The sequence below is a fragment of the Saimiri boliviensis genome, chromosome 9 (assembly GCF_048565385.1).
Source record: "Saimiri boliviensis isolate mSaiBol1 chromosome 9, mSaiBol1.pri, whole genome shotgun sequence".
Classification (NCBI taxonomy): domain Eukaryota; kingdom Metazoa; phylum Chordata; class Mammalia; order Primates; family Cebidae; genus Saimiri; species Saimiri boliviensis.
Window position 1 is genome coordinate 97,346,481 of NC_133457.1, and position 21,456 is coordinate 97,367,936.

The following is a 21,456-nucleotide window of genomic DNA, read 5'->3' on the forward strand; positions in this document are numbered from 1 at the left end:
ATTTATGTTCTGTTTTTATTTCCTTTGGGGAGTAAAAGGTGCCTGAATTTTTACCACCAGTAAGCAAAGCCTTTGGTACAGTGTGATCCTAGCCACTCTTCCTGTGAGGATTCAGGTTCATTCCTAAAGTTTCCAGTGTGAGAGGCTGAAGGAACTGGACCAAGCCCAGAGCCTTGGTGCTGGAGAACAGGTTGCAGGTGGCACTGAGAGAGTGGCAAGGGGCAGGTTGGAAAATCCGCCCCTGTAATTTTGCTCAGGGCAATGTGGCTTGTGTTTCATTTGGTTATTTGGTTAATTAATTCATTAATTCTACTTTTATTTAGAGTTAAAAACAGGCTCAGCTCTGGAAGTGGGGGAGGGAGACCCAGGCACTCAGGGTGGTCTGGAGTATGAGAGACAAAAAGCTTACGACATAGCCATGGTCCATAAAGGAGGTTAACAACCCAGGAAGAGATTATGAGCTCAGTATGTCAGTCCAGTGATCCATCCACCCACCCACCCACCTACCCACCCACCTACCCATCCACCCACTCATCAGTCCATGTAACCATCCATCCATTTGTCCATCCATCCATCCATCCACCCACAAATCAATACATGTAACCATCCATCCATTTGTCCGTCCATCCATCCATCCATCCATCCACCCACCCATCCATCAGTCCATATAGCCATCCATCCATTTGTCCGTCCATCCATCCATCCACCCACAAATCAATACATGTAACCATCCATCCATTTGTCATCCATCATCAATCCATCGATCTATCTACCTACTCACTATACATCAATGTGTATAACCATCAATTTGTTCACCCTCCATCCATGCATCCATTCATTCATCTATCCACCCATTACCCACTTATTCAACCAGCCAGGCTTTGTTTGCACCCATGATGTGCTGATTTTAATAACATATATTATTTTAGGAGAAAGGGGGATGAAAATGCCTGAATCAAACTCCCTGCCCAGAAGAAAGCTGGTGGTCTGTCCAAAGAGAGTTGCCCTATTCCTAAGGGACACCGTTTGGTCATTCAGTCAGGTGTCTGCTGGGCTCTGGCCGCTGAGAGGGACAGATGGGTGCAGCAGTCTGAGTCCAGTTAGAAGACAGAAACCACATAGGAGTGCAAACAGGAGAAGTTTAATATGAAAAGTTATTAACTATGATGAAAGAGTCACTGCAAGACATAAGGAAACTCTATAGGGTCCTCTAGGGCTGAGGGAGAGTACCCAAGGAAAGGCAAACTCGGAAGGGCTCTGGGCCTCATGGGAGAAGGCATTGCTCAGCCTACTGGATAGCACAGACATTGGCTGGTGTGGCCAGGTCAGAGATGGCGTGAGCTGGCCTAAGCGTTGCTGGGCAAACGATAGGCAACTAAGACCTTGGGAGTTGCGTGCAAGCGGCGTGGGCGGGGGTGAGAGCAGGGAGCGCTGGGCTGCGGCTTGCACATGGAGCAGCTCCGGGTGTGGCTCTCTGGGCCGCAGGTGACTGGGGAGAGGTGACGTGGGGCTACTTACGGAGGAGTCTGGGCACCGGCATGGGCAAGAGGCCTTCAGGGGTGTTGGGCCAGATGGGTAGGGACGTGCGGAGTAGCTCTGATTTCCGTTTGGAGGGGCTGGCCCCAGGCGGAGGCTGCAAGTTTGCAGAGGGACTGAGTTCAGGACCCACGGCTGCGACGGCTCCACCTGCGCACACTCACACAGCCAACCCCAACCCACGCCGGAAATTGCAGGAAGCCTCTTCCTTTTCACCGCCCTCTCCGAAGGAAGGCTGGCAGGCATCATGCTCACTTGAAGGGAGAAATGCTTAAGCGAGTCCGTTGCTTATCATGGAACATACACTGCAGGGTGCTTTCGGAGCTGAGAGGCGGTCATAAATTGCTGACTGACACAGTAGGGCAGAGGAGAAAAGGCCCATGCTTCCCAGGTCAGGCGCCTTTGCCAATCTCTCACTTGCCCACTCGCATGGCCCACTCTTCGCCCTGAATGTCCACCCTGCATATTTCCTCTTTGCCCAACACGGGATGCCTTTACCGCAGCAGCTCAGATGCAGTCTCTCCTGGCCACAGCATGGGGTGACCTGCCTGCCCTGTTTCAGTCTCCAAACCCCTCCTCCCCGATCACGTTGATGCCCTTTGATTGCGCACCATGGCTACTGGTGTCTGTGGCTTCCTGCCCCACTGCACCTCCCCGACCCCTCCCAGAGCCCAGCACACAACAAGTGCATAATAAATGTGTGGTGAGTGAGCTGTTTGTACACATATATGCTGGAGCTCTGACCCAGGCTTGCCTCAGCCCTAAGCCCTGGGCAGCCCAAGGTGGAGAGCCGTGTCCTCGCAGGCAGGTAGGCGCTGCTAGACTTGGAGTCTCCCGTGTTGGGTCTCTGGAGGTTCAGTGGAGAAGGGAAAAGATGCCACTGAGCTTTCGGACTGGCCCAGTCTGCAGTGTCTGAGAGGTCGGGGGAGGAAAGGAGGCTAGAGAAGGCTCCCTGGAGGAAGGAGCCTCAGCTGTCCCTGGAAGCATGGCCAAGTTTAGAGCAGGGGTCAAGGAGGGTGTTGTAAGAAACAAGGAAGGGCGATTCTGGGGCCTGAGAGGAGAGGGGCCCTGTTGGGCACACCTTGGCAGGCGCTGGCCTGTGCTCTGGAGCCCTTGGACAAATGACTTGGCCTCTCTGAGCCTTAGTTTCTCTAGCTATAAAATGGAGAAAATTGCTGAAGTGCCTGCCTCACTGGGTACTTCTGAGGGTTAAATGGGTGAGTGTAAATAAATACTTAGCGTGATGCCTGGTACCGAGGAAGGCACAGTAAATGGGCCCTACTGTTATGGTCAGCAGCATAGATTCTGCCCCCTCATCCATCATACAGAGGATTAAAGAAAAGTGGCCCAGAAAGGTTGAGGAAGCCACCCAAGGTCACACAGCTCGTGAGGGCAGCATTCAAGGGGTTTCTCCTGTTTCCCCCACCCCATGTCCTCTCTGCTCTCCACCCCAAATCCACTCCCTCATACCCAGATGGCCCTGGCAGGAGGCAGGGAGGGTCAGGTGACTGCGGTCAGAGGCACGTGGGGCCGATTTGTGGGCGGTAGGGGGTCGTGGGGGCTGCCTGTCTGTGTCTGTCGGGGCGGGTCAGCAGAGATAAGACGGTGCTATCTGTGGACCTGGCTCCTGCAGCTCAGGGCCTGGATCAGGGTAGAGACCGTCTGGCTGCCCTGGGTCCTGCTCCCGCCCTGTCACAACCTGGCTTCAGCCACAGCATGTGACCTCAGGCAGGCCTTGCTCCCCTCTGGCCTCAGTTGCCCCACGTGCACCTGAGCACGGCGGCTTCTCTGTCTTCTTAGACCTGTAGAATCCATGTGGGGTGGGTGAGGAAACCCCAGGCTCCCAGCAGCCTCCCGGGACTGCTCCTCAAGTACAAAAGCCCTCAAGGGGCCCCCAAGCCAAGGCTCCCCGAGGAGCTCATGGTGGGCAGAACAGAGGCTGGCAACCCCAAGGCTGGTCCCAGGTCAGTGGCCGGTTCATCCTGTGCCTCTGAGGTCACCCCGTCTTCATTGCTCCCAGGTTTGGGCCTTAAGGGAAGGCGCCCCCCCCCCACTGACCTGGTGCTGCATCCTAGTATCTCCAGGAGGGCCCTTTGAAGACACCCCACTTGGCCATTAGCTCCTTGTGCCCCCTGTGAGTGACCCTTGGGGGACAAAAGCCCCAGTGGGCTCAGCCAGCATCTCCTAAGCCTTGCGCGCCTGCCGGCCCCTGCCTGAAACATGTCGCCTCTGTCCTGCAGAGCCGGCTCTGCTCGCGCCCTGGGATCCGCTCCAGCGTCCCTTGCTCACGGGTCTCCGGGTTCCGATGCTCACACTGTTCTTCCCTCTCTGTCCCGTCTCCCTAGTTTGGTGGCCTCCATCACCCTGGCCTCCCTCAGGCACGACAGGCTTTGCGGTTGTGGACCTGCACAGTGCCTGCCTCCCGCTTTGGTCTCCAGGAACGCTCTTAGGGCAAGAACCCCAACTGCCTGTTCGCTGAGATACCCCAGAGCCCTGCATAGACCTGGCACACAGTAGGTGCTCAATATGTGTTTCTTGAAGAAACAAATGCATGTTCTCTGTGTGTCCAGACTTATGGGAGGTGCTGGGTCTAGGAGAGGGACAGTGTGAGAACTGATGGTCACTTGGGCAGGCACATCCTGTCCCTGGTGCCCGCCCCCATGAGGCCACCAGGATTCCCAGCCACTCTCGTCTTCCGTGCTATTTACGTTGGAACAGACTGAAATGTCACGTGAGCAATGGGGCTCCTGTTCTTCAAGCCTCTAGATAATTATCTGGGCCTTATTAAGCCCTTAAGTATTCCGAGCCACTAATCAGGCTCCCGAATATAAGGGCTTCCTCAGCTCAGGGTCAGGAGGCAGGGGTCAGTCATCTGCAGAACTTCCCTGAGCTCAGCAAGGTAAGGACAGTCCCCCACCTGTGGAACTCTCCCCAGAGAGTGTCTTATCCAGCTTTGTCATTTTACAGATGAGAAAACTAAGGCCCAGAGAGGGGAGGAGAATTGCCTGAGGTCACACAGCAAATAGGTGGCAGGGCCAGGGCTTGCATCTTGTCCTGACCCCCACCTCATAGGTGACCTCTGGGCCTTGCAGTTTTCCAACACTGTAGGACGTAGGAAGGATCAAGGAGGCAGCGGGTCCAGTGGACCTCCTTGGGTTCCATCTGAGGTTGAGGGGAGACCAAGGAGGGAAACCCCAGGCTCTGCTTTGTAGGAGCTCAGAGCTGAGCTGGGCACCCAGGAGTGGGAGGGCATCGAGGAGTATGTGCCAGGCAGAGAGAGGGAGGAAGGGACTTCTGGCGGGGAAAACCATGAGCACAGGATGGTGAGGGTTGGGAGTAGCAGGAAACACTCATCACAGTAGGGTGGATTATTTTCACGGTCAGGTCCCATCTGTGAACTTCTAGGGGCAGCTGGGGGTTGAGGGAGGCTTCCGGTAGAGGAGGCAAGGGTTGAGATTAGCACTTGAGGGTTGAGCTGGTGATAGATGAATAGCGGGAAGGCATTCTTTTCTTTTTCTTTCTTTTTTTTTTTATTATACTTTAAGTTCTGGAGTACATGTGCAGAAAGCGTAGGTTCGTTACATAGGTGTACACGTGCCACGGTGGTTTGCTGCATCCATCACCCTGTCATCTACATTAGGTATTTCTCCTAATGTTAGCCCTCCCCAATCCCCACACCCCCTGCTCTCCCCCCGCTAGTCCCCACACCCCCCAACAGGCCCCAGTGTGTGATGCTCCCCTCCCTGTGTGTGACGTTCCCCTCCCTCTGTCCGTGTGTTCTCATTGTTCAACACCCACTTATGAGTGAAAACATGCGGTGTCTGGTTTTCTGTTCTTGTGTCAGTTTGCTGAGGATGGATAGCGGGAAGGCATTCTAAAACGGCGGGACACCTTAGGAAAGGCACATTCAGAAACAAAACCCTAGCATTAACCGTTTGTCCCAGAGACACTCGCATGACCATGTTACCCAAAGCCACTTGTTACTCTGAGAGGGCAAAAAACCTCTGTCCCGAATAACCCTAACATCTGGCATCGGTTCTGGCCTGGGGATGGGAGACTGGGGTGAGGCTCAGTCACCCCATCTGTGAGATGACGCTGGGGCTGGAGGAGACCCTCAACAAGCCCCTCCTAGCTCTGTCGCCTGGCTCAGAATTTCATAGTCCCTTTGAGGGTGGCTTTCAAAGAGATTGGACACTGGGTGTGCACGGACGTGAGCACATGCCGTGGCAGGCACCTGTGTACTCACAGGGGTGGAGAAGCGCTGTGATGGATTATTTTAAGCCCAGATGATCGTGCTTTCATTTAGCGAATCTTGACTGTTGGCTTGAACGCTTCTAGATACTTAAGCTCCTTTTCATCCCTCAGGTTGCTGCCTAAAGTCTCCATAGAGAGTATTTCCCTGACCCCTTAATCCCATATCCCCCCACTATTGCTTCTTGTTCCCCACCAGACTTTAAGATTTAGGAGGAGCAGAGCTGTGTCTGCCATGGGCACCTTGTAGCCTGGTCTTCTTGGCACATAGAAGACACTCAGTAGATGTGGGCTGAATGAATGAATGAATGAGTGAATGAATGCAGGCGTTGGCTCCGACTGGGAAGACAGGCCCGTGGTGAGGGCCCATCTTAGTTTGTGCATCAGGGGAGTGCTCAGTGCCTGAGCCCGCTGAGGCAGAGAGAGGGAGGAAGGGACTTCTGGCGGGGAAAACCGTGCGCAAAGGATGCGGGGGTTGGGGGTAGCGGGAAACACTCATCACAGTGGGGTGGATTATTTTCATGGTCAGGTTCCACCTGTGATCTTCAAGACTAGGGGCAGTTGGGGGTTGAGGGAGGCTTCCTGGTAGAGGAAGGTATTGGAGCTGGAGAGGGATGTGGGGTCTCTTCCCTGGCAGGAGCGTCACAGACCCAGCCCTCATGGGCCCTGCCTTCATTCTTTTCAGCCAAAGCTCAAAACTGAAATATACACTTGGTCCCTGGTTGGGACAGTTTCAGGCCTTGAAAAGTAGGAGGGAGGGATTTCTACAGGCCAAGGGGTGGGGTAGGGCTTTCCTGGGAACCTGGAAGGGTCTGGGGTGGAAGGTCTTTGCTTAGTTCACTGTTCACTAGCTATGAGATCTAATATCTGTGCCTCAGTTTCTCTGTTGGTCAGGTGATGTCTCAAGGGGCCGTTCAGGGCTCAGAGTTGAGCTTTCTGAGTTCCACGTGGAAGTAGCATGAGCTGGAGGAGTTGGGGAGGGTCAGTGGCTATAGGGTCATGGTGGGGACACGGGGCTCCCCACCCCCACAATACAGTGGGAGCACCCTGAGTCAGGGAAGGGCTGGAATTCCCTCTGTGGCTTCAGCATTGAGCCACACTTGAACCCATGAAAGAGTGCAATTGAACCTTCCTCCAGCCCCATCTCGCAGGCTGGTTAGAATGCCCACGAGGAATCGGGCTTACAGAGGGAAATGAGCTACCTGGGGTGTGGCTCCAGAGGCCCTGTGTTTAATCTGGGGGTTCCTCCATCCCTTGGGAGAGGGCAGTGCTCATGTTTGCTGAACTGGCTGGAGTTCAAAGGCTTCTGGACTCCCAGCAACATCCAGGGGGCTCAATCTGCTCTGAGACAGGAGATACCCAGGGGAACTGGGGTTTGGTGGGCTGCACCCAATTCAGGTCCCTCGGCACAGGTGGCGCCATGCTGCGGATCCTGGGCCTGGCACTCTGCAGCCTGCTGACCTGCACACAAGCTGAGCCTGGGGCTCTGCTGCGGCTGGGCATGGACATCATGAACCACGGTGAGCTTGCGGGCCCAGGCCGGGGGCCGGGAGGTGGTGCTTGGGGTAGGTGGTAGGTAGTCACTGCTCATGGTTGCACATCCTGGAGCATCCTGCGAGCCTCGGAGTAAACTTATGAGCAATGTATTATTATTCTCCAACTTTAGAGGGGAGAGGCCAAGGACCAGGGATGATTTTCCCATGCTCCCTCTGCGAGTTAGAGGCAGAGCTGGAAATCCTGCTCCCTTGGAGCCTCTTCTTGACTCTGATGGCAGGGCTGTTTAGCCACAAGTAGGCTGTGGGAGGGACAGACAAGGGTCAAATCCCAGCAACAACTTGCTGTGTGACCTCAGGCAAGTTACTTGCCTTCTCTGTGTTGCTGTTTGCTCATCTGTAAAGGTGAAATGTAAAGAAATGTAAAATAGGGTGACCAGTATGTCCCTAGCAGGATCAAATAACATGTGAGATTAAAATCTCTCGGAGGAGACCTTAGTAAAACATATTTTCCACCTCCACCCCATGCTCCACTAGCACAGGAGAAACGGAGTCACATCCAGGTGCAAAAGCCTAATGACTATTCTACCAACTCAGGGGTTGTCCCCTCGCTGGGAATTAGCTTGTGACCATTATGGAGGTGTTTCTGGCAAGGTGCTATTGGCGGTTGGGGCCTCTAGGTTTAGGGAATCAGAAATTCTCTGCTTTGGGCTCAGAATCTGCATTCAGGTCCCCAGAGGAGACCCTAATCACCCAGGCTTGGGAGTGGCTGGTCCACAAGATGAAGTCAGTACCCAGGGTTCAAGAGCTTCGCTATATGCCTCCTGCAAACGACTCCAGTTTCTCTGTCGTGTCTGTCCTCACCCTCCAGCCATGCTGACTCTCTCTTCTTCTCCCACCGTGCCCCTTTCTCTCCCACCCACCTTTGCACTTGCTGTGGCCTCTGCCCAGACGGATACCTCTGATCTCTTTGCTTCCTGCTGAAAATTATTATTCCCCCTTCAAGGACCAGCTGAGCTGTCATCTCATCCTGGAAGCCTTCCCCAGCTCTTCCCTTCCTGCCTAAACCCTGGTGTGGCTCCTACAGCTCGTTACTGTCACTGCTGGTGACTCTGTCTTCCCCCATTAGGCTTGGGTACTATGGGACTCATCTCTGGGTCTCTGCCATCATCCAGCCCAGGGTGGGGCACAGTGAGTGGGAGTGGCCTGGGATGCCTGAGAGATTGGCCCAGGGTGAATCTCTCCAACTAAATGTGTCCATTCCAGAGGTCCAGAGTGCCATGGATGAGAGTCATATCTTAGAGAAGATGGCAGCTGAGGCAGGCAAGAAACAGCCGGGAATGAAACCTATCAAGGGCATCACCAAGTGAGTTGGGAAGGGGAGCTGGAGGGTGGTGGTTAGGGCAGAGGGTGGTGGGGAGTGCTGTGCCCCAGACCTGAGGAAGCCAGGTAATGGTCTTGAGTAGGTCACTGCTCCTGCCTGGGCCTGGACTTCCTCAGCCATTCACTGGGGACAATTTTGGGTCATTCTGAGGAGGAGACGAGGTTGGAAAGTCAAATTTCAATTCCCTGCATGCAACATGAGCTCACTGAATGTACGTGAAATTCAATGAAAACATCCTCAAATAGAAGAGCTGGAAAGGCATCGAAATCATCTAATGACAAGAGGAAATTGGTGCCTCTGCAGGGGCTGCCTGAAACGATGCACGTGGGAGGGTTCTGAGGCACCATCTACACTTAGCAGGCTCTAGGACTGTGACCGACTAGCATGTCTGCCAAGAGCCCAGAATGGGCTAGTAGGGGGATGTGTGCCACGTCGTTTGGTATCCTGGATCTCAACGAGTGGTTCTCGACCAGGGGTGATTTTGCCTCCAAGAGGACATTTGGCAATGTCCAGAGACATTTTTGGTTGTCACAGGTTGTGGGGGCTCAGGGAGTGCTACTGATGGGCTTTGGTCAGAGATGCTACAGGATATCCAATAATGGACCAATCAGCTTCATGACAAAGAATTATCCTGCCCAAAATGTAGATGGTACCACTTTTGAGAAATGCTGATCTAAGCAAACCTCCCATTTTATTGATGGGGAAATTGAGGCTCACATAAGGAAATGGAACAGCCCAAGGTCTCACAGTCAGCCATGTGTCCCACCTCCCATGTAATGAGTGCTTTCTATGTACAAATTGACTCATGTCCAGCCTTTTGTTTGCATTTTATAATGGCCCCATGAGGCAGGCTTACCCCTGTGATATGGGATGGGGGCTGGGGTTAGCCAAAGGCTTCCCAGTAAGATGGTAGAGAAGTAGGTGGAGGTCCCAGGTCTTTGCCTGCTCAGATCTCATTGCTGTGGCTGCCTGCCCCTCCCAGTTTGAAGGTGAAGGATGTCCAGCTGCCCGTCATCACCCTGAACTTTGTACCTGGAGTGGGCATCTTCCAATGTGTGTCCACAGGCATGACCATCACTGGCAAGAGGTGAGTGTGGCAGGGGAGGGGCCGGGGGAGGAGAATGGCCTTCCTGTCTCATCCTTACGTGCACATTTATTGAGTGCCTACTGTGTACCGTCTGAGCGTTGTGATCTAGGATGCTGTAGACTTACCCACTGCCTTTGTCAGGAACCGGACCTGAGCACAGCCACAGACCGAGTGGCTGGCCTAGGACGGAGGAAACACCAGGCAGTGGTAGGGGTGATCAGAAAGGTTTTGGGGAGGCAATGACAGCGAAGCAGGATTTGAAGGATGTGTAGGAGTTCACCAAAATAAGGAAGGAGGGAGAAAAGCTGGTTGTGTGACCTGGGGCAGGTCCTGTCCCTTTTCTGTCTTGTGGGGGTGGCCTCCCATCCTTTCCCCCTCGCAGCTGCTGAGATCGTGAGCAAAGAGAAGGCAGGGAGATTGGACACCGTGGCAGAGATGCCCATGGTACCCCCCGATCTGTCCTCCAGCTTCATGGGAGGGAACATGGAGATCATCGTGACCCTGAACATCACAGCCACCAACCGACTTCTGCGGGATGATGAGACAGGCCTCCCCGTGTTCGAGAGTGAGGGCTGTGAGGTCATCCTGGTCAATGTGAAGACCAACCTGCCTAGCAAGTGAGGGGCTCTGTGGCTGGGGAGGAAGGCCGGTCCATGTTCCTACACCCCACCCCCAGCATATCACTTCCAAGCCCACGGAACCTTCTTAACCACTGTCCCTTTATGTCCTGTGCCTAAATCCCTGCACTGGTGTACCTATGCACCTATCCTCGGTGCCTGTGTCCATCTAGCATGCTGCCCAAGGTGGTCAACAAGTTCCTGGACAGCACCTTGCACAAGGTCCTCCCCGGGCTGGTGAGTGGCCCAGAGAAAGCCTCCACCCCTCGTTGCTGGGACTAGGGCTGGCAAATGCATTTCTATTGGGCGCTGACCCTGACTGTCGGTTAGTGGCTGGGAAGGGTTCTGAGACTGGCTGGCTCGGTGGAAGAAAGTGCCACAGTCATCTAGGGATGCCTGCCACGAGCAGGGGAGGAGGCGGTGACAGCCTGCACACACAGCTTGCCAATCCTGCTTTGATGTCCAGTCCCAGGGAAAGAGTCCCTGCTAATGTTTGCAGACTTTGATCTGGGCAACAGATCTGGACTCTACTCCAAGCTCTGCCGTTGACTTTCTGTGTGACTTGGGACCTCAGTTTTCCCACCAGTGCCTGTCTCACCGGGGCTCTTGGGATTCCCTACGGGGTAGCATTCAGCTGTGTGGAGGCTTTTGACGCAGGGACCCTCTCAGCTCAGTGCCTTCTCTTCTTCCAGATGTGTCCCGCCATCGATGCAGTCCTAGGGTATGTGAACAGGAAATGGACCAACCTCAGTGGTGAGTGTAGCTCTAGCCGCACCCTGCCCCTACCTAGGGACATTAGGATAGATGGACTTCGATGTCCCGTCGCCCATCCTAGTGCCTACTTCCGGCCCAGCCTTGGGACTGAAGGAGGTTTGAGGTCATGATGTTCATCTCCCCACTGTCCAGATGGGAAACCTGAAGTCCCCGGGGAATCTGGGTTCCTTTTCTCTCATGTCCCAATCCAACGTTGCATCCCAAACCCCACAAGACTCCAAGGACGGCAGCCCTTTTTCACTCGACCACAAGCCTTGTGCCTGATTAGTAACCCCGATGGTGGTAATGCCTGAATCTCCTTTGCTGAGGGGATAGATGCTTCCATCATTTTGGGGTCCCAGTGTGGGAGAGAGGAAACCTCAGTGACTGGGACTGAAGAAAACTCATTCGTGCCCCCAGCAGCGTGGCCTGGGAAAAGTCACTTCACGCTTCTCAGCCTCGGTTTGTTCATCTGTGAAATAGAGCTGGTAATCCTGAACATGCCAGGCTGTTGTAAGGTCCTAGCAGCAACAGCCCTTGGTGGACGCGCAAGCTCTGTGCTGTGTGCCACGTCATGTGGCTTTCCAGGCTGGGCACCATGGCCTCCATTTTACAGATGAAGTTACAGAGGCCTGGAGGTGCTTGGGTCACATGGAGGGCCAGGTACAGGTGCCAGTTGGCTAGTGCCAGCTTCTCTGGGCTGCTCCCAGGGTTGGTGCCTCTTTGAGTGGAACCTCCTCTTCACACAGACCCCATGCCTGTGGGCCAGATGGGCACTGTCAAATATGTCTTGACATCCACACCAGCCACCACAGCCAGCTACATCCAAGTGGACTTCAGTGTAAGTGGCGGGGGCCACCCAGGAGCTGAGGTCTCAGGATCACTGATCAGGGTGGTGGGTGCTGCTTCTGCCCAGACAGGTGGCTGAACTAGGGCTCTGGAGGGAGGAAGGCCCCTCAAGTCCTGGAGGCCAGGCCCGCCATGAGGGTGTTTGTGGACCCTGGACCTCTCCCTCTTTCTGCTCTCAACACGAACCTTCAGTGCCCCAGCTTCTGGGGCTGCTGACTTCACACTCATGTTCCCCGCTAGGCTGTTTGCTTCTCCCAATGAGTGGCTCACCCAGTTGTACCCTGCCATTGTATAGATAGCAACACTGAGGCCTAGGGGGAGGGGAGGGCTGGGCTAGCGTCCTGCAGTGAGTTGGTGTCAGAGTTGGGCCCTCACCCAGATCTCCAGAGCTCCAGGCAAAGAGGTGAGATGCATCTTCCAGGAATGCGAAGTAAAATGTGAAAGACGTCACCTCCCTGTGAGGTCCTCCTCCAGCGGGGTTCTTAGAGGCCCCATGTCAATTTCTGCCTGCTTCTTTCTCTTGAGAGCAAAGCAGGAATCACGTTCTGAATACATGAGGGCTCCAACCACTCAGAGCAGCTGAGGCTACCAAAGCAGTGCCGGAAGAAAGTGCCAGTGGTTGACTGACTGACTCCCTTATCCTCCCAGGCCTCAGTCTACCCACCTGTACACTGGAAGCGTTGGCCCGCTGTCACTCATTGTAGTTCTATGGATAGCATTTAATGATTTGCTGACTTTGGGTTTGGCGGGAGCCCCATTTGCTTGGAGGACTGAGATACCCCTTGACACTATCCCTCAAGCCCAGGCTGAGTGTCTCGCTCTCACTGTCCCACAGCCTGCGGTGCAGCAGCAAAAGGGCAAAACCATCAAGCTTGCTGGTGCCGGGGAGACCTTCGCGTTCCCTGAGGGTTATGCCGAGGGCTCGTCGCAGCTGCTGCTCTCAGCCACCCTCCTCTCCTCAGAGCTCACCCTTCTGCAGAAGTCCTTCCACGTGAATATCCAGAATACCATGGTGAGCTGTCCAGCTCCCATCCCATCGGCCTCTGTCCATGACAGTGCAGTCCCTGCCTAGTTTTTCTGCTATGAAAATTATCCTGGAGTTGTGGGCAACACTAGGACTGAAAGATGCAGGACTCATGTGAGTTTCTCTCATCAGTTCATCTCACTACCCACCATCCCTCTGTCCATGTAACTCATCCATACATCCATCTGTCCATACAGCCAACCATTTATCAACCAACATCACTAATGTCTGGGCCACCCATACGCCCTCCTTTTATCCAAGCATCACCCACCTACCCATCTTTCCAGCTGTCATGTATTCATGTCCTAGGTTCTATCCTTCCAACAGCATCCATCTGTCCCTTCATATCATCCACGTAACACCTACTACAAAGTGTGATACCGTTAAATGAATGAATGTATGCACCTGCCATTCACCACTCAAACACCACTACATCCACCCAACTTTCCTTTATCCATCCTCATACTCATCCACTCATTCAGCTAGCCATCCATCCATCCATCCATCCATCCATCCAATGTCCATTCATTCCTCACTGATCTATCCATTCATCTTCCCAACCATCTGTTCACCATTCATCCATGTACCTTCCCATCCATACTCCCACCCATCAGTCCATCCATCTATTTTCCCATCCATTTATCATTCTACTCCACCATCTCCCCATCCACCCATATTCCTATCCACCATTCCTTTCATTCAAACACCCACCCATCTTTCCATCCACACATCACTCATCTGTGTATCCTTCCCTAGATTTCTGCCTACCCATCCATTCATTCATCGTCCTCCCACCCATTTTCCCATCTGTTCATCCATTTCCCCATCCATCTATCTATCCATCTCCAAAATGTCTGTCTACCCATCCCCTTCACCCACCACATCTACCCATTCTCCCATGTATCTTTCTGCTTTTTCAACAACAACATTTTCTCAGCATTTGGCCCTGTGTTAAGAGCTATGAGTATTGAAATGTGTAAGTCATCACCTGGGCTACCCAGAAAGCAGGTTATCTAGTTAAGCCCAGAGTGGTAAGTGTTGTGATGAAGGGAGCCTCAAAGGGTACACCTTATTAAGTCAGTGGAGATGTTTGTTAGGATGGGCCAGGCAGGACTCCAGCAACCCTAACCTTGACTTTTGTTTTGTAGATTGGTGAGCTGCCCCCACAAACCACCGAGACACTGGCTGGCTTCATTCCTGAAGTGAGTGCCACACCTCCCCATCACCACTGTACCCTGTCCTGCCCTATTGTCCTCCAGTCAAAGCAGTGGGACTTGGGAGGCAGCTTTTCATGACACATGTTCCTTGTCCAACGTTGAAACACCTTGCCTTCTTCATAAAGCGCTTCCTGGATCCAGCATAGGAAACAGCTCTACTTTTGTGCATTGCATTCTACCTTCTATGTCCAGGAGAGAACAGCCAAGTTTTATTTCCTGATAGACGCAGGAAATAAAAGAAACAAAATACACAATTGTGTCCAATGTAGAAATCGCCTATGTCTTGAGCGACCACTTATTTCAGCTGAAGCCACTAGCCTAAGGACCGGCCCTGAGTGAAGTGCTTTGGTTTCTGTAGATGGCTGTGGCTTATCCCAAGTCAAAGCCCTTGATGACCCAGATCAGGATAAATAAGCCTCCCAAGATCACCATGAAGACAGGCAAGAGCCTGCTACACCTCCACGGGACCCTGGAGATGTTCGTGGCTCGGAGACGGGGCAAAACTACAACGTCCCTCTTTCGCCTGGAAGTGGTGAGGGAAATCGTTCCCTTCCCCATTTATTCCCAACCTTGTGGATATTCAAGCCTGGAGGAGGGGATTTTTTAGTTGACAGCCAAGTCATGGGTCAGAGCGTTCTCAGTTAATCTCGACTATGTCTGATCCTTGGCTCTGCCATTGAACCTTTGAACGGCCAGAAAATCCAGCAAATGGAGGGTCAGTGGCTTAGTACTTTCTTTCTCTTTCCTCCCGTCTCTCTCCTTCCAACATTCTTCAGCAACTACAAAGGCAGGGAAGAGTTCACAGGGGGGACTATGAGTTCCTAGGGAGATCCCAAATCCAGTTTGGGGAAATCACAAAGGGCTTCCAAGAGGAGGCGATAGCTGAGCTATGTCTTGAAGGTTGAGCAGGAGCTTGCCAGAGAAGGTTTGGGGACAGAGAATACCCCAGGCAGAGGTTCCAGCATGTGCAAAGGCCTGGATCAATAATATGATGTGTGCAGGGACCAACTGGTGGTGCCAGGTATTTTGAGGGGTGCTGCCCTGGCTCAGGACAAGGAGGGATGAGAAGCCTCGGCTGGGGCAGTGGGGAGATGGCTGGGTTCAGTTCCTGAGGATGAGCAGAAAGAGGATCCCCTGCTTTGTCTTGGCAGTGGTGGTGGTGCTGGGAGGGTGGTAGTCTCTGGCTTTGCCAGTCCTGATGGTGGGGAACCCCCTGCCTTCTCCCTGCTTCTCCCCACCATGCCAGCACTTCAATCTGAAAGTCCAGTACTCAGTGCATGAGAACCGGCTGCAGATGACCGCCTCTTTGGACAGGTAGGAGCCTGCTGTCCCAGGCTGGCATCCCTGTATCCCTTCACACTCGGCCCCCTGCTCCAGCGCACCCCACACGACCAGGCTGATCCACCCAGCACATTCCACACTGCCAGGCTGCTCTAGTTACTCTTCCTGCTCAGGAACACTCAATGGCTCCCCATTGTCTGCATAATCTTTTCTCAAATCTTAGTCTGGCATTCAAGGCCCTTCTTAAGTTCTTCCACCTCTACCCTCACTTTTCCCCTAGGCTCTTTCACAGTGAATCTGGTCATGGGCGCATGCCCCCTTTTTCATGAATAAGCCTTTATCCATGCCATTCAAATGCCACCTGAGAGTCGGGGTCCAGCTCAAATGCCACCTCCTCCACAAAGCCTTTCTTTACACTAATAGCAGCTAACATTCATTTATGGAGCTCTCTCTATATGTGAGGCACCAGCTGCATACATTATATTCATGATCCTATTTCATTCTTACACCTCGGGAGGAGAGTACCACAAACATGTTAGCTTAACATTCGGTCACTATTAATTCTTGTACTTGCCTTAATAATTAATCACGTCAGGATTAATTATGTCAGTATTCTTTCAGTTGCAAGAGAGAGAATTTCAACTTTAACTGGCTTGAGCCCCAACGGGAATCCTTGGGTCACATAACTGAAAACTTCAGGGGTTGTTCTGCCTTCAGGTGTGGTTGGATCCAGGCACACAACGAAATCCTCGAGAGTCTGTCTCCCTCTTCCTCTCGACTTTGCCGTTCACTTTGTTAGCTAAATTCTCAGGCAGCTTCTCCCCTCAGGGTGGCAGAGTGACCTCGACAAGAGAAGCCTCTTGTCCAGTGGTTCTGACAAAATTACCGAGGCATGGATGTAGTTTGGGTCACAGGACCAACTCTAAGCCAGTCACTTGACTGAGAGATGAAATGCTCTGATTTGGCTGGGCCTGGGTCACAGACCCACCTGAAGGACTTTGGTTTCAGCCTGTCCGAATGGCTTGGCGTGAGAGTGGAAAGTGGAGGGTTTGTTACTGGAATAGAGATTAGACGGGTAGAGCCACCAAGATGGTCGTCACATGGTCTGCTCTGGTGCCAACGTATGTTAGTGCCTCCTGGGGCCTGTGCAGGGGAGGGGGCTGAGGGAAGGGCTCCTGATCTGTGTCCTGCAAGGATCTGAGACTGCCCAGTTGGGCTGTAAACCTCCCCATAGCTGGCCTTGGGCAGCAGCAATAGACACGAACGGGGGTCCCAGAGGGTAGAGTCAGGACCAGGGAGAGGAGACACGGGACAGTCTAGTGGTTTGAGCTTGGAGAAATCACGGGCTGTAATGAAAGGTGGTCAAGTGTCTTATCATAGGTAGCAGACTCAGGAGCACCTGGTCTGAAGGCTGTAGACGGGACTCCTGCGTCAGGGAGGTGTTGGGGTGCTTGGGAGCCCCTTCTCCAGGGCCAGGGCCACTGGCTCTGATCACTGTTTCCCTCCCCGCCTGGCCCGCTTCCCCTTTCCCACAGATTACTGAGCTTGTCCCGGAAGTCCTCATCGATTGGCAGCTTCAATGTAAGTGTCCCAGGTACCCCCGCGTGAGGACAAGACTGGGCTGATTCTCCCTTGGGACTGCAGGCCAAGGCCCTGAAATGGAGGCAGATGAACAGAGCCAGGCCCCTGTGAGGCCTGGTGCTCTTGACATGCCTTGTGAGCTGGCGAAAGTCCCTTAGCCTCTCTGACTCCCTGTTTCCGTTTCTGGATAGAAGCTGGACACCTCCCTGGATTGGTTTTAAAAACATTGCCGTGAACAGTGGCAGCCTGGGCTGGCCTTGGTCGGCCAAGCTTTAGCGTCATTAGTCTCTGTAGCCTCAGGGCCCAACACAGAACCTGACCCTAGGAGGTGCCAACACCACCAGCACTTACTCTGCGATCATGTGCTTTATCTAAACTCTCTTCATCCTCATGGAAACCCTGGGAGCAGGTACAATTCTATTTCACTTTCAAAGACGGGAAAGCTCAGCTATAGAGAGGTGGTAAGTGAGGGACTCATCAAAGCTTCTGAGTTTCTGTAGGGTCAGGAGCGGGGTCCGCAGAGCCACCTCTTGTCTCCTGAGTTTTCCCATTCCTGCACCGTGACCCAAAGCCCCGCATGTCATCGGGATTAAGCGGAGGTGAAGGGTGTAGGTTTACAGTCCAGAGCCAAGGCCAGGCCCAGTTTTGACGCCAGCTGGAGAAACTAACTGACGTCTAATACTCACTTCTGTGATCCCCAGGCCCAGCCAGAGGGCCAAAAAGATCTGTTGAATGGTGTGGGACTGAATGAATGCAGGTGTCTTCTCTTTCTCTCTCTCTCCAGGAGAAGGAATTAACTGGCTTCATCACCGACTATCTCGAAGAAGCCTACATCCCAGTTGTCAATGGTGAGGGCTCCAACAGGCTTTGGTTTTACTGGTGCCAGGAAGCACTTTAAACAAGGAGGGGTGGCCCCTGGGTGGTCTCAAAGCCCTGGCACTCGCCCCGGATGGGGGAGGCTAAAAGGGAGTGGCAGATAACTGCTCAGCCTTTGAAGTGAATGTAGTTCACCTGTCTGGAGACAAACGCCTCTCCCACAATTTGAGCTCCGACACTTGACCCCGCATCATAACCCCACATCTCGACCTGGGATGTAAATCCGTGGCAGAGCAGGATTATTAGCTCTTTGCCTGTACAGCCGGCAGGCATCACGAATCAATCACTACACTATCTCCCACTATCCCTACCCAGGCAGCCAGTCCTTAATCAACTGCGCAGCAGTCAGGCTGAGATGACTCTTAACTGTATTTCTCAGATGTGCTCCAAGTTGGGCTCCCACTCCCGGACTTTCTGGCCATGAATTACAACCTGGCTGAGCTGGACATAGTGGAGGTGAGAGAAGGGGCTGGGCGAGGTGATGTCAATCAACACTGTCAGACAAATGAGTGACCAGCAAGAGCCTACCTCTCTCAAACCGGAGCGGGTAGAGCCTGGGAGGGCAGGTGGCTGTCAGGATAATCCCGCCCCTCACCATCTAGAGCCCTCTTTGGCCAGGATTCCACAGAAGGATGCTTGAACTCTGCTACTTTCTTGTTCTGCCACCTCGGGCCAATTACTTCACCTCTCTCTGTGTCTCCATTTTTCTGCGCTTAAAATGGAGGTGATAATACAGACATTGTCCTCATAGAGCTGTTGTTATGCTTCATTGAGATCATTTACCTAAACGCATGCAGTGAGTGCTCAATAAATATTATCTTGTATTGCATGCCAGCCTTTGAGCTTGGAGTGGTAAATGTACATTTTTCTTATCTGCTCTCTCTGTGCTGGGAGGTGGGGGTGCTTGTTCTCACTTGACAGTTGAGAAAATTGAGGCTCAGAGAGGTGGAGGGACCGCCCCAGGGTCATAAGGCAAGTCTACTTCAACCTTTGCTTAAACACCACACTGGTTTCCATTTCCTGGCAAGGCCCCCAGTTCCATTCCATCCCCGTGCCTGGGTGGTCCCTGGTCATTGCTCCCCTATCCCTTTGCCTCCTGCCAGAATGCCCTGATGCTGGACTTGAAGCTGGAGTGACCATGGCAGGACTTACCCGGCAGTTGTCTCATACCGACAACCACCTGCAACCCATGAAGGAGCCCCCATGATTGGAGCCAGGTGGGCCTGGCCCCTACCAGTGGTCGCTGCTTCCTTTGACAAGGAGTAAATGGGTCAGGCCTGGGCTGGAGGCTTGCCAATAAACAGGAAAAAAGGCTCTTAAAAACATCTGGAGCTGTGGTCTCTTTGTTTTTTTAAGTAACAAATCTGTGTGTGGCTGTTCTTCCCCTTTGGTGGGTTTTGGGGTCTAAGACTAGCTTGTGAGCTGGAGGACAGCTGGTCACAGCTTGGGGGAGTTCTTAGTACCTATCGAGTACCTGCTCCATGCCATGCCCGTGGCTTTACTTGTACCATCTCACTTAATCTACACAAGAACTCTATGGGTAGAGGGCAAGTGTCATTCCCACCTTACAGATGAGGAAACTGATGCACAGGGAGACCAACTCCCTTGTCCAAGGTCACATAGTTTAGCAAGTGGCAAAGCTCTTCCCACCTTAGCTATATGCCAAATCTTGGCAGCTTGAGGATGGCTCTGTTCACCTGGAGCCTGTTACCCCAGCAGCCTTCCCTGTGTCACCTTCTTTAATCCTCACAGCAGTTGAGGGAGGTGGGGACTGTCCCCATTTCATGGATGAGGAGATTGAGGCTCAGAGAGGTGGAATGACTGTCTTGAGGCCAGCTGGCAAGTCAGGAGGTAGAGCTGGGATGGGAATTTGGCCTGTGAGGCCAGCTTGCCAGGGTTCGAATCCTGTCTCTGCCTTCATGTTGCTGTGTGTCCTGGGCATGTCAGATCACCAATCTGAGCCTTGGTTTCCTCACCTGTAAAATAAGAACAATGGCAGTACCAACCTCAGCAGAGTCATTGTGAGGATCACATGAGTGAAATCATAAAAGGTGCTTAGTATGGTGCCTGGCACACGGTAAGTGCCCAATACATGTTAGCCACAGGTGGGTTTTTGAGTCAGAGAGATGTGCACAAGTGTTTCTGTGTTGGCGTGTGGATAGGTATTGTGTGGCCCTGAACCAGTTGCATGGATCAGTGTATAAAGGGCCTGCGGGTCAGGGGACCTGTCGGGAGGGTCTGTGCAGATGTAGGGCCAAGTGTGGGGGTTTGTGTGTGACAGGCCCCTAGCATCCGTCCGCGTCTGCGTGTGTCTCTGTTCCCATGCTCACTTGCAGATAGTCTGTGCCCAGGGTGTTTCCATGTCTTTCATTCATGTGAGGATCAGCTTCCTGACATTTGCCATATCTGTCCCCTGTGCCTCCTGGGATTCACACTGATGCTACTCTAAGATGGACTCCTTTTTTGACGTAAATTATGTTTACATGTAGTCAAGTTAAAATACATCTTAAATGTATTCTTCTTTAAAAAAACGTGTCGAAAGATTAAATCAATTTGTGAAGGACACTGTAAGACGCTAAAACTGGTTTAAAGGAGAATTCAAAGTGTAGACACAGACACAGGCCATCAGGGATGCAGAAACGAATTTGCCAGAGGCTTGTTCTGCCCGTCACACACACTCCTATGGGTCATCTACAGCTTCCAGAATTGAAGAATAGCTCAAGTAGCTCAAAAATACACTATGGATGATACAGCTCAGAGTCAGGCAATGAGCAAAAATCCAGAGACATTTTGAGGTCACAAAAAGAATTTTAATGCTAGCTAGTAAGGAAATTACTTCTTAGTGCTCATAAAAAACATGACTTTCCCACTCAGGTTTATTTGTAAATCGGATAGAGCTACCATCTCACTTTTCATTGCTATCAAATGTTAACAATAACAACAAGGAGAGTGAAGCAGTATACAATAGGAATATATTTCTATGATGAATATCTACATGTATATTCCTATACACATATATACACACGCTACACACACACACACACACACACACACAAGTGTGCACATATATGGATAGTTTACATTTCCTGGCCAGTGTTCAGAACAACTAAAATAAAAAAGAAAAAAACACAAATATAATTTTATTTTGTCTTAGGAAAAGTGTATGTTTACATATATATACACATGCACACATATATAATGCCTACATGCATATTAATATATATGTATGTATGTACATTCACTTTATCAGATGCTACATCTGATTGATTTTTCAGATGATAATTCAGGTTTGATCTTTGTTCTGGGCTGTCTCTACTGTGTTTTCTCTCAACTGTCAAGTTCCATTTTATCAACACTTTAGAGAGTGGGTCAAGGCATGAAAAGGCAAACTTCAGGAGGCGAAAATCACTAGTGATGCAGGTGGCAATTTGGGAGTCGTCGACTTTGTTTCCCCCCGGCACTGTGGACCATGAGAGTGGTCTGGGAGCAGCACCATGGGACTCCCTC

At 52.3% G+C, this 21,456-nt stretch overlaps 1 protein-coding gene across 1 annotated transcript; it reads left to right on the plus strand.

The window, feature by feature from the left end:
• The first annotated feature begins 7,207 nt into the window (after positions 1-7,207).
• On the plus strand, positions 7,208-19,191 carry BPIFB6 (BPI fold containing family B member 6). The gene is made up of 15 exons (XM_003932126.3): positions 7,208-7,307; positions 8,547-8,646; positions 9,647-9,751; positions 10,219-10,368; positions 10,542-10,605; positions 11,061-11,121; positions 11,871-11,962; positions 12,806-12,982; positions 14,143-14,196; positions 14,570-14,743; positions 15,458-15,525; positions 17,028-17,073; positions 17,858-17,921; positions 18,329-18,405; positions 19,053-19,191. The coding sequence occupies exons 1-15, from the start codon at positions 7,208-7,210 to the stop codon at positions 19,083-19,085; spliced, it is 1,365 nt and encodes a 454-aa protein (XP_003932175.1). The 3' UTR covers positions 19,086-19,191.
• The last annotated feature ends 2,265 nt before the right edge of the window (positions 19,192-21,456 follow it).

Bases quoted from the DNA above. Each gene is read 5' to 3' on its own strand.
- BPIFB6 (XM_003932126.3), top strand. From the start codon at position 7,208: ATGCTGCGGATCCTGGGCCTGGCACTCTGCAGCCTGCTGACCTGCACA. The intron at 14,197-14,569 runs GTGAGTGCCACA...TGGTTTCTGTAG, and splicing joins TGGCTGGCTTCATTCCTGAA to ATGGCTGTGGCTTATCCCAA. The intron at 15,526-17,027 runs GTAGGAGCCTGC...CCTTTCCCACAG, and splicing joins ATGACCGCCTCTTTGGACAG to ATTACTGAGCTTGTCCCGGA.